The following is a 13,158-nucleotide window of genomic DNA, read 5'->3' as shown; positions in this document are numbered from 1 at the left end:
ATATCGTTAAATATTGCATACAATAATTGCATATAATTTTATAATTATTATTTCCTTAATACTCCCCTCAAGTTGGTAGGTGAAGATCAAGAACCCCCAACTTGTGTCGTAGCGTCAAAAATCGTTCCTTGCCCAATGCCTTCGTAAAAATATCTGCGAGCTGATACTCTGTCGGTACATACGAAGGACTGATTATCCCAGCTTGTAACTTTTCTCGCACAATGTGGCAGTCTATCTCAATGTGTTTTGTGCGTTCATGAAATACTGGGTTTGCTGCTATATGTAATGCCGCTTGATTGTCACAGAAAAGTTGAGCTGACAAGTTACATGGCACCTTTAAATCCTGCAACATATATCGTAACCAAACTATCTCCAAACAAGTATTGGCCATTGCGCGGTATTCTGCTTCCGCTGATGATCTTGATACGTTTGTCTGTTTTTTTGACTTCCATGAGATAATAGATGAACCAAGAAAAATGCAATATCCAGATACTGATCTCCGAGTTGTCTGACAACCTCCCCAGTCTGAGTCGCAATAAGCTGTCAATGTCAGATTGTTTTCGGATGGCAATAACAATCCTTGTCCTGGTGATCCTTTGATGTACTTTAGGACTCGAATTGCGGCATCCAATGAGGTTTCCGTGGATCCTGTATATATTGACTTAGGGTCCGAACCGAAAATGCTATGTCAGGCCGAGTAACCGTGAGGTATATCAGTCGTCCCACTGTATTTGACTGGATCCTTTAATAACTCTCCAGGTGTGAGTTTTAGGTATTGTTCCATTGGAAATTTGTCTGGACGAGCACCTGTGAGTCCCGTATCCTGCAAAATATCAAGCGCATATTTTCTTTGGGACATGTAAATACCAGCTTTGGAACGGGAAAATTCAATCCCTAGAAAATATTTTAGGTCTCCAAGATCTTTAATGCGAAATTGTTGTAATAAACAATCTTTAACACGCTGAATTTCTGTCAAATCATTTCCTGTCAGAAGAATATCATCCACATAAATCAAAAGGGCAGTAAATGATGAGTTATTCTGTCTTGTGAATAGAGAGTAATCTGTCTTGGACTGTTGAAATCCTACAGATTTAATCACATGAGAAAATGTTGAAAACCATGTTCGAGATGCTTGTTTGAGACCATAAAGGGATTTGTTGAGTCGACATACAATGTTCTCCCCCTGTCGATGATGTCCGGGTGGCAAGTCCATGTAAATAATTTCATGCAATGTGCCATGTAAGAAGGCATTTTGCACATCTAGCTGGTGAGTAAACCAATTTCTGGCTGCTACAATGGTGAGGAGACACCTCAAAGTTGTTAATTTTGCTGTTGGTGAAAAAGTTTCCGAATAGTCAACACCTTCAATCTGAGTGTACCCCTTTGTGACAAGGCGCGCCTTATATCTGTCAACGCTACCATCTGAGTTGTACTTTATTTTATAGACCCATTTGCATCCGATGGGTTTCTGTCCAGCGGGTAACGATGTCAAGGTCCACGTTTGATTTAGCTGCAAGGCGGAAAGCTCTTCGTCCATTGCTTTTTGCCAATTTGGATCAAGGATAGCTTGAGCATAAGTGTGAGGTTCTTTGGTGGCTGTGATGTTAGCAAGATATGCACTATGTGTAGAAGAAAATCGTGAATTAGAAAGAAAATGATGCATAGGATACCTGGTTCCATTCGGTCGGTCTTGGGCAGTGGTCGAATGATTGGCTTGGGATCCCGTTACGTAGTCTTGAAGCCAGGAAGGTTGGGTTGATGTGCGACTGGATCGTCGAACATGAAGGTCGGTTGGAGAAGGTTTGGTAATGGGTGCTAAACTTCTTGGCATGGGAGAAGAAGGTTGGTCTACTGGAGGTTCAGGTGTATTATGACGAGTAGGAGAAGAAGGTTGGTTTGATGGAGGTTTAGGTGCATTGTGACGAGTAGGAGAAGAGGGTTGGTTTGATGGAGGTTCAGGTGTATTGTGACGAGTAGGAGAAAAAGGTTGGTTTGATGGAGGTTCAGGTGCATTGTGATGAGTAAGAGAAGAAGGTTGATCGAGTGAATGTTGGACAGGAGTGGGTAAGTCAATGTCAATAGTGGGCAAAATACCTTGTAATGGAGGTGAGGATTGTGTCTGTGACGGTTGGCAGAATGGGAAAACACTTTCATGGAAGATGACATCCCGACTTGTAAAAAAAGTGTCTGCATCTATATCAAATAATTTATATGCTTTTTGACTGTGAGGATAACCAATGAAGATGCATTGTCGGGCACGCGGATCAAATTTTTGCTTAGGTGAAACAACAGTTGCGTAACAAAGGCAACCAAAAGTTTTTAGGTGAGAAAGTGAAGGTGGTTGATTATATAGTAGCTCAAAAGGTGATTTATTTTTTAGTAAAGGTGATGGCAAACGATTAATGATATATGTGGCGGTTAAAACGCATTCTCCCTAAAATTCTAATGGTAAATTGGACTGAAATAGGAGGGCTCGTGCTGTGTTTAAAACATGTTTATGTTTGCGTTCTACTACCCATTTTGTTGAGGAGTGTAAACGCAAGTGCGTTGACATTCAATACCTTTTTTGAGAAAAAAATCATACATTGAAATAAATTCCAGTCCGTTGTCAACTAGATGCCTGAAATTGATTTTGTGCAAATGTAATGAATGACTCTAAGAGATGTTGGGTTTCAGATTTGTGATTCATAAGAAATAGCCAAGTACATCTAGTATAATCATCGACTATAGTGAGAAAAAAACGTTTTCCAAAATGAGTTGGGGTTTTATGAGGACCCCAAATGTCACAATGCAATAGATTAAATGGAGAATGAGATTTTATTGTGCTTAAAGGAAAGGGTAGCCTTGTCTGTTTAGCTTTGGGACAAATACTACAATGATTATGAATGGGAATGAGATTTTTACTGATAGGGATAGGTAGTAGGGAAGATACAAGTTGTAGACACGCTGGAGAAGGATGTCCAAGGCGCTTATGCCATAAATCAGGATCGGTCGATATTTGAGATGCGTGGGCTTGGTTTGGAAGAGGGGACATGTAGTATAACCCTGCGTGTTGTTTACCCGAGCCAATCATCCTCCCCGAAGCCAAGTCCTGTAAAACGCAACCACGTGGAGTAAAAACGACACAACAATTTAGTGAACTGGTTTCGTAAAAGCAGAATTAGAAGAGGAGTTATGGGCAAGCAGACCTGCAGAGCTAACAAACGTGTCACTTTTACCGTTATTGTTGAGCGAGTAAATAGCCCTTGCCAATTGCTGAATTTGTTCGGCACTTGTACGAGGTTTCTATCGGACTCGTTACTGCTGCCTTCTTTGCCAGACATAATTTTTTATTTAGGGGATAAAAATGGAGAGGCTGTCAGGGCACCAAGATCGGTGCTCTGATACCATATAAGAAAATGATAAAAAAATGGTAAGAAGAAAAGATGTTTCTTATTCTCTTATGTGTATATTACATCAGTCATGTATAGGAAATATATAGGGAATTTCTCTCTCCCAAATTACAATCTAATTAGGTAGGATACTAATCATGAGATTCTATAATTATTAAATTAATTGCATATAATTCGGTACAATATCGTCAAATATTACATACAATAATTGCATATAATTTTATAATTATTATTTCCTTAATACTACCAGCCTATAGTTCAAAATGTTTACAAAAATAAAATAAAAATTGTAGAATACAAAATAACAAACCAGTGGACGTGAATAGTAAAATACAACTAAAAAAATAATCTTTTTCACTGCAGAATCACAAAATAACTGTAAAATCATCCTAAAATGTATAAAGAAACACCCAAAAAATCTTCAATGAGCTCAAATGAGTGTTGAGTGCCTTGGGGTGTTAGAAAGCATGGGGCTGTTGCGCAGAGAAAGATAAAAGGAAGACAGAAGGTGAAAAGTTGTTTGGTATTTTACTGAAGGATAAAACCGTATTTTTACGTTTATTATTGGTTTAACAGGAACATGGAGGTGCAGGATTATTTTTACCTAACAATTTTTTTTTTCATCCCATCATTTTTGAAGAAGATTGTTTTACTCCTTTAAAAATAACTTTTGGACTGTTCTTTTCAAAATATTTTTGGAACATATTTTCTATAACACATTTTATTAATTATGGAATTACCAATCCATAAATAAAAATGTATTTCAAAAAGGATATTTCAGAATATTTTTTGTTTTCCAGGTTTCTTATTCCAGAAACACTCATTTCTTACGAAACCCCTATTCCACAAACACTTTTTTTTACGGAATCTCTATTCTAAAATCACATAAAACTGTGAAAAGGTAATTTCGGTATTTTAAAGAATGTAAGGGTGCAGGAAGAAAAATTTAGAAGTGTAGAAAGAAACTCCCTTTATACATAATAGCAATCTACTCAAATACTAAACCCTAAACAATCTATTCAAACCATTAAACAATGTATAACCAAAACCAATATAACTAAAATATCTTTTTAAAAACTAAATAAAACTTAATAGTAAAGAAATGAGAATATGAAGATTAGGGTGTGTTTAGGATGACCGTGAAAATTAAATTATTTCAGTAATAATTATATCAATAGTTCAATATAACCAAAATTGGTTTTATCTGGATAAGCTTGTTGAAACGTTATTTTAAGATTAATAATTTGGTTTGAAAGAAAAAAAAATAGGCTTTTACTTGAAGTTGAAAAAGAATTAAACAAAACAAAGGGGGTAAAGAATAATTAGTATAAATTACAATTTTGTTAAATTCATAAAAATAAAGTATTTTTTCACAAGTTCTTACAATTTTTAATTATTCTCCCAAATATACAGCTACAAGTTGAAAAATAATTTATTTATTTAAAAAACAACTGAAATAAATAAGAATAATAATTCCCAGACATGTTCTAATAGATGAAAGTCTTCTTGAGTTCTGTAAGATATCATTTGTCTCACGATTTACACCTGAATTTATGACAAAAAGTAAGATTCATTAAGACTGTAATATATTGGGAACGTGTTAAGGTACTGTAATATTATATTTTTAAAACTGAATTTGTTTTGAGACGCATACAAAATGGACAAATTCTCCCTCTATCACCATATCAATTCCGACTAGCACTCAATAACAAAATTTTATCCAGAATGACAAAAATAACCTTAAATATAAATAAAAGGAAGGTGTAGATAAAAATCATTTTCAAAACTCTTAATCCAGAAATATTTCAAATTTGGATTTCCAAACATATTTTTGAATATTTTTTTTTATAATATATTTTTTTTAGTTTTAAATTATATTTATTATTCTGGATTTTCAAATCTGAAGTAAGAGTAATTTTAAAAATTTCAGAAAATGATAAGTTGCCATACAAAATTAAATGGCTAACTTAAGTTGAAGATGGATAGGCCAACTTGTCTGTCCCTTCTGGGCCTATTCATGGCCCAGAGCCTAAAACTTCGGTTCATGAAAATGAAAACAGAAAAGATGAAACTTTTTAAAAGTGAGTGAACAATTAATAGGGGGAGTTTTGGTTTCTCAAAATATTTAACATAATTTTATATTAAAAAATTCAGACTCAACCTCTGGCAATCCCCACCAGTTCTGAAATGTGGATTAAAATGTTGTTATTGTATTATTTTACCATAATATAATTTCATTATTTAGAACACATATATAAGTAATTATTTCCAACATAATTTATTTAGTCTCTAATGTGAGATGATGACCATAATTTAGCGCGAAATTAGGTTATGAGGGATGAGTTATTAGAAATCATGAAGTGTTGAGATAAAAACTTTGTTGTCTCATTCCATAATTGGCAGCAGAAGACTCTCAATATTACATTGTCAATGAAATGAGATGAGCCATATTGGGTGTTCACTACTATTATACATGAAAAATCTGCAATACCTAGTGCTTTTGCTTCTAGTTATTTAATGCAGTATTAACCTTGGCCATTATGCTGTGGTAAACACAACAATGGGGCTCCTCACTTGGACTTTACCATCATCCCAAGTCAAAGAGGCTGATGCTACAGCTTCGTTTATTGTTCCGTTAATTGTGAGCACAAATGAGAGCTTCTGGTTAAGAGAAGTGAAGGACAAAACATTGGGGTTGGCTTCAATAATTAGTCCTTCAGGACCAATCACGTGAGCTTTATATGTGCACGTTGCTGACCCAACATTTGTAACAGTCCTGTTAAAACTCCCACTTACTATATTGGAGTTGGAGGGTGGGGAAAAAAGTGCAAATGAAGCATAGTTTAGATCCCTTGCTGAACTTGTTTCAGTGCAGCTACTGCTATCTCCTGTGACGAGTTGTAAACTCCTTGAACTATACCCTTGTCCACATAAAAACCTTACATAGTCTATTTCACCAGCATCATACACTAAACCAGGGTACAAAGCCTTGGAAGGATCAATTTGGCCTGCGCCATATGCGAATTCTGCGTGAAGGTTATTCTTGGGATTCAGCTGTCTAGCTGCAACATGCACAAATAAGAGAGTTAGCTGAAAGTATGGTTCCAAATACAATACTAGTTCATTCTCATCACCCCTTTCATTTCTAGTATTACCTGTTGTCATCAGAGCTGAACGAATAGCAGCAGGAGACCATGTTGGGTAAAATGACTTCACATATGCTGCTGCCCCAGAAACATGTGGACAAGCCATTGAAGTTCCGGAGATAATATTGAAACTTAGTGTTCTATTGTCACCGTCCACACCAGAAGGAGGGGAAACTGGAGACCAACTAGCTATAATATCAACTCCAGGAGCCACTAAATCCGGCTACAAAGTGTACAAAGGAAAAATCAAATTTATGAGAGATGATCACTAGAATACTGAGAAATTAGTGTATGGTCCAAACCATGACCTGCTTATAGTCTCGGTTACATGTAGCAAAGTTTTATTATTAGATTTTATGTGGAGATTGACCTGGACCATTGATAAATGATGATCTAGAACCAAATAATAGTTTTTCCAGAATGCTAGATAAAGATGAATTTAAGTCAAACATGGAAAAGCTAATTGATGTACCTTGAGAACTTCAGGTGTAATAATGTTTGGACCCCTTGAAGAGAAAGAGGCCACAATAGGGGCTACTGTATCTTTTGTCGCATCAGTCTTAAATATGGTTGCAGTTGGAATCCTGCAAAAATATCATATTAGATCAGCATGATTCCCTACACTCTTGTTAATGTAAGTGGAATCTTCAGTTGATACCTTGTGGAGTTTATGTAGTCAAGTATAGAGGTACCATCCTGCAAATCAAGGTAAGATCCAGGTAATGGAAGAGAAGGAGAAAGATCTCTATAACTTTGACCTTGTAGCAATGCCCCAACAGCACCGGCATCGAAAGTACCTATCGCTCCGCTTCTGCCATCACACAGAACAATTTTACCCTCAACTAATTTTTTGTCCAAGGAATCGCTGAAGCAAAACCTGCAGTTTGGAAACATTTTCATTAACAGAGTATTCAATTTTAGAATGTAGTTTGGATTGTTTGTTTGGCCATAATGTTATACGTCTTAAAGGCTATCAGGAATTGTTACCTTGATATTGTTGAATCGAAGCCTTTGTTTGGTGCATCTCCACCATAGATAATAGGATACAACTCTCCCTTGAGGTCAAATGTATTTATTGAGACACCCTAAACATGGAAGGAAGAAATTAGTATAAAGACTTTTATACTGAAAGTTGATATAAATTAGTTCATCAAATTTTAAAGTAATTTATCAACCCATGAGGCATGATCTATAACATTTTTTTATCAGGAAAGAATAAATAAAATAAATTAAGATATTTTAAAGGTATCCAACCCTTATACAAATAATCTCAACACAAGTTTTTTTATCAATCAAACAGCTGAGAATCCAACAAGACATTAGAACACATTAGTCAACATTATCATACCATAACAAGATACAATAACACATTAATCCTCCAAATTAACATATTCTCTTAACAATTTACTGTAAACAAAAGTAAACCAAACACATAGGATATAGAGTAAGCAATTTACCTCATAGGTAATGTTGTTACCTAATTCAACCTTGGTAACAAACTTCCTGTCTATGGTACTCGCAGCCACAGTAATTGACCAAGGCGAAAAATTGGAAAGGGAGGAATATCTAGGACCACTGTTCCCTGCTGAAGTTACTGTCAATACTCCTTTTCTCACAGCATGAAATGCTCCAATGGAAATTACATGTTTAAAGTAGTTTCCACCACTGAAACCTCCAATAGAAACTGATATTATGTCAACCCCATCTGCAATTGCATCATCAAATGCAGCAAGTATGTCTGCATCAGAACAACCTTCATCTAACCAGCACACTTTATACACAGCAATGCGCGCTTTTATGGCGCCACCCCTTGCCGTTCCCTGAGCAAGGCCTAACATGCTTGCTGGACTAACTGGATTCCCTGCTGCTGTTGAGGCTGTATGAGTTCCATGACCATTTATATCTAATGGAGAGTTTGGTTCTTCATTGGTAAAGAATCCATCAGCTTTGTAACTCTTAGCCCCAATGATTTTACTACAAGAATATAGTAGCAACATGTGTTAATGATAGTTACATTTTGTGTGCCTCTTAATGTTATCAAGTGGGTGTAGTTGTATATGTGGGCTAGACTACAATATTAACTGCATACTTGTTGCATGTGAAGTTCTTAGAACTTTGGCAGGTGCCCTTCCATTTACTAGGTGGTGGACCGAATCCTTTGTCATTGAAGCTCTCAGATTCTGCCCAGATTCCAGAGTCAAGCACTCCAATGATGACATCACTCTCAACTGTTGCTCTTTCTGCTTGTAGTGGAAAGCCAATAAAATCCCATGACCTTGTTGTATGGAGTTGCTTCTTTTCATTAGGAAAGACAGCTACCACTCTTTCATGTCCTACAATGAGAGTATTCTTGGTTGGCAAATTTTTTAATCCTAGAAGAAAAGACATATATAATTTGAAGAAAATAGAAGATAAAATAGTTTTTGGGCATACTAGCCAATCTATTGGCTTCCTCCTCCGTTAGCTTAGCAGCAAAGCCACTGAAACTTCGTCTGTAGTGCTGCTGCACTGACTTGGGCTCGGCTTTGCTGAAATTGTGAGTATAAATCAAAAGAGAAGGCAAGAAAAAGAAGCTAATGAATGATGCATGTTTAGTTCACTAAGTCTCTTCAAATAATGAAACTATACAAATAGCTACTTTTCAACTTTACTTTTGTTAATGCAGAAAACAAGGAGCAAAAAATAGGTTTGCCAACTGATGATGGTATGATGCAGTTACATTTTAGCTTACCAGTTATAGTAAAAGTATGATTGAATATGTCATCAATAAGTGAGACAGAGTGCTCATAAACAGCCATATAATCATTATACAAGAGCCAGGTACTGATAACCCAATAAGAAAAACTTATGTACCAAAAACATAACAGCTTCCTCCAGGTCGCTTAGGTAATAATTTGAGTCAAAATCTGAACATGACACACTCAGCTTTCTTTTCCTCTTTATTCAAAATTGCGGTGTGCAATAAATTTGTCGTGATAGATAGATAGATAGAGAAACTTTAACACAAATATTTTCTTACGTGATAAATTATTTGTCAAGTTTATTTTTGTGGCATTCAATCTGTGCATCTATCAGGAGGTCAACGTTTAAGGGGATTACTCGGAAGCTCTCAGTTGATTGGTTGCTACCATTTTGGAACTGGCCAACCGTCTCATTAAAAATTTGTAGCGTCTAAAATTGTTTTTATTCTGATATGATGTTATTACCTCTCTGCAACTTCTTGTAGGATGCTTGAATAAAGAGCCAACGCAGAATCCTCATCCTTCATGGCATTGCCAGTGTAGACAATGTAGCTCTGCATTCAGAACAATGTTATAAAAAATAAGACACATACTCCTCTCCTGAATAAGCTACCAAAGCCAATAACAAGAAGCACATGAATTTCAAAACCAAGACAAAAAGCACAGAAAAGAAGGGTCGGAGAGCAAGTTTTGCCTTCAGTTGGGATGATGACTGACATAGTTGAAGAAATAAAGCAAAACAAAGAAGTGTGAACAAATGGAGAGAGGTTCTGCAAGCAGTATCCATTATCAGATTAGTAAAAACAGAGAAGGTTGCAGCTAAGTGGTTGGTGCCGTGTCAGTTTATATACACGCCAATTGACAGAGACATACTATCCATCCATGCTCGATTGATTTGCAGCATTAGGAGTTATCTTCTCTCACCCATCCCACCAATCAAGCAAGACGTGTTTTCAGATAAAATATGAAAGGTCTGCACCTTAGTTGAACGGTTCAAACATCATGTAGAAAAGTCTACAAACATAAAGGAAACATTAGAACATTAGCCCGTGGGGCTCTTTGTTCTTGGAAGATAGCATCCATTGAGATGACACTAATCCACCATGAATAGTGTAACTTATTCATTACTTCCATCTACTCTACACTACACTTCACGCTTAACATAAACTACAAATCATATTAAGGAAAAACCATTTCTTTGTGTACCCTTTGTAATACGCTTAACATAAACTACAAATCATATCAAGGAAAAACAATTTCTTTGTGTACCCTTTGTAATACGCTTAGCATCAACTACAAATGATAGCAGTAAAGAAAAAAAGCATTTCTTTTGGACTCATGTCACATGCCAAGTACAGCTAGCATGAAAACAAAGTGGCGTTGGAATCAACATCAGATACACAGGCATTTCCACTTCTAAATAAATTAAAATGTTCCATTTTATTATCTGGGAAAAAAGTTCGAGTTAGAAACATCCGTGAGTGCTGTTAGATTGAAACGTGCTTAGTGCGTTGTATACACATGGAAGAGGCTATTAAATGGTTGCTTATTCTCCCTGGCATGTTGGAGCTTGCAGGTTCATGTTTTGATAAGTGGCTGTGTATTACATAATCATAACTCTAATCAACAAATTGACTCGTTTCTGGAAAATGGTTTTCATTTTCCAACATGTCAGCAGAACACCAGAAAATTAGTTGTTGAAGCTTTGTTTCTCACATCTTTTTGTGTCGGAAGATACAAAGTATTTTAGTTTTTATTTTATTTTATTTTATTTTGCATCTAATTAATCTTTTGAAGATAAAATGTACTTTGAGTCACTTTTCACATATTACTGATATTTTTTTAGTTGATTCTCAAAACACACTCTTTATATCCAAACTATATTAATATTGTTTAATAAGACTTTGTTCAAGCAGTCTAGTGCATAAATTAATTTTTTGACCAAAATACTCTTAGTCATTTTAGTTCATAAATAATAAATGCTTTTATTATTTTTAATAAATTCATATTCAGTTTTATTCTAATAATAAAAAATTTAATAAATTTCAAGAAACTCATATTTTTATATTTTTATTTAATTATACTTCAATTAAATATTACTTAAGGATTTTTTAAATTATATTTAAGAATTTGCATTTGATTATGACAAAATTTATTTTTTTTATAAGAATTTTAAAATTGAAGAAACTAGTTAATGTATCATTTGAAAATCATAAAATATTACAAGATATATAAGGAGTACTTAAAAAACTCTAATTAAAAATACCTAATGAGATAATACTATTTGAACTAATTGAGAGCCTCATATAATGAGTTGTCATTTAATTGGAGAAAAGTGGAAGAGGAAATTGGCTAGAAATGCCTTGTCCAATTAGTAGAGATAGAATATTTGATTAAATTTTGTCATCTTCATATAATTAGAAAACGTTATATTCAATCATTTATATCTCTCATTTACTTTTTATTATTTTTATCTACACTCATTCAAATTCCACAGTGAGGAACATGAATCTTCTACGCAAGTGTGCTTGCAAAGATTCGCAAGTTTACGGCGAAAATTTGCTTATAGATGACAAAAATTAGACTCATATTTTAGTTTTTTGGTTTAGGGGTTCGTGACCCTTTCGGCCTTCATTGATCAGATATATAAAAAGAGATTAGACTAATATAATCTATTAATTTATATTAAGTTTAGGGCAGAGTTTATATTAAGTTATTTTTGTAAAACTTATTCAATTAAAAAAATGTTTTAAACTTAAACAAACTAATATATAAACAGAATAATGTTTTTGTAATTATATTAAAATTGTATATTTATTTACTTTTAAATATTAAATATGCTGCTGTCAAACAAATATCACCTAACTATAATTTTATATTAATAATAAATTTTTGGGGGATAAATTGAGTATTTTTTTTTATAAATTTTTTTTATATTAGACATCACTATGTTACTTATCTTTAGGATGACACCTCAAATAACAACAATCATTTGTCATTACATGAAAAAAAATATTATTAAAAAAAAGAAAATAAAAGAAAATAAAAAATATAGAGGGACCATATCAAAACTTATATATTAACAAAAACAGTACATAGATAAACTATACCTATTAATAAATTGAGTATTTATTTAAAAGTTTTATTATAAAATAAACGTTTAAATAAATCAGCATGATAGTTAGCTTTGCTCTTAAAATGTGTTGATATCATGAAAAAAATAAAATATATTCAACTCTTAGTAAAATCCAACTTATAATTAGTATTTTTTATTTACTTATTAATAATGTAACACCTCTAGTTACATCATTTAAAACAAATATAAAAAAAAGGAAAGACCCATATTAAATTTTGTCACTATAATATTATTTGTTCTAGTGTAACACACTATCCATTTTAAAAACAAATAAACACAACACAAGTAACAAATAAACACAAAGTAAGTTAAAGATTTTTAAAACTTTCAATATAATTTTACATTCAAGTAATACAATCACAAACATATGAATCATCACACTTCATTCATTATATTGTATTAAACAATCTAGTGTTTATAAATAACTCATTCAAATATTCAATATTACTCGTGTTAGAAATTTTTTGAAATACATACATAGATATTTAACTTTCTTTTCGAAAGACTCATGTGTTGAATTTGATTCAGATATTTGCATTTGTCATACTATGTGTTACCTCTCCCCAAAGTTATTTGGACATATGAATTTAGTCACTTGTCAAACCAATTAATTTTCAAACGCATAATTCATCATGTGAATTTCCTGCAACTCAAAAAACTTATTTTAGATGAATCTTTAACTCAATGCATATCTTAACTATCTTAATACGATATTTTTTTTTTTGAAAATACTATATCTCAAT

At 33.7% G+C, this 13,158-nt stretch overlaps 1 protein-coding gene across 1 annotated transcript; it reads right to left on the bottom strand.

Moving 5' to 3' along the window:
* Positions 1-5,755: 5,755 nt before the first annotated feature.
* Positions 5,756-10,969, bottom strand: LOC137815027 (cucumisin). Its single transcript, XM_068618040.2, has 10 exons — positions 9,974-10,969; positions 9,745-9,833; positions 8,972-9,066; positions 8,628-8,871; positions 7,996-8,512; positions 7,526-7,623; positions 7,197-7,415; positions 7,011-7,122; positions 6,548-6,761; positions 5,756-6,454 (listed from the first exon to the last, which is right to left on the bottom strand). The coding sequence occupies exons 1-10, from the start codon at positions 10,064-10,066 to the stop codon at positions 5,931-5,933; spliced, it is 2,205 nt and encodes a 734-aa protein (XP_068474141.1). The 5' UTR covers positions 10,067-10,969; the 3' UTR covers positions 5,756-5,930.
* Between the last annotated feature and the right edge of the window lie 2,189 nt (positions 10,970-13,158).

The sequence above is a fragment of the Phaseolus vulgaris genome, chromosome 1 (assembly GCF_051622355.1).
Source record: "Phaseolus vulgaris cultivar YP4 chromosome 1, ASM5162235v1, whole genome shotgun sequence".
Lineage (NCBI taxonomy): Eukaryota > Viridiplantae > Streptophyta > Magnoliopsida > Fabales > Fabaceae > Phaseolus > Phaseolus vulgaris.
The sequence above is the reverse complement of the archived record's forward strand: the minus strand, read 5'-3'. Positions and strand labels throughout refer to the sequence as shown.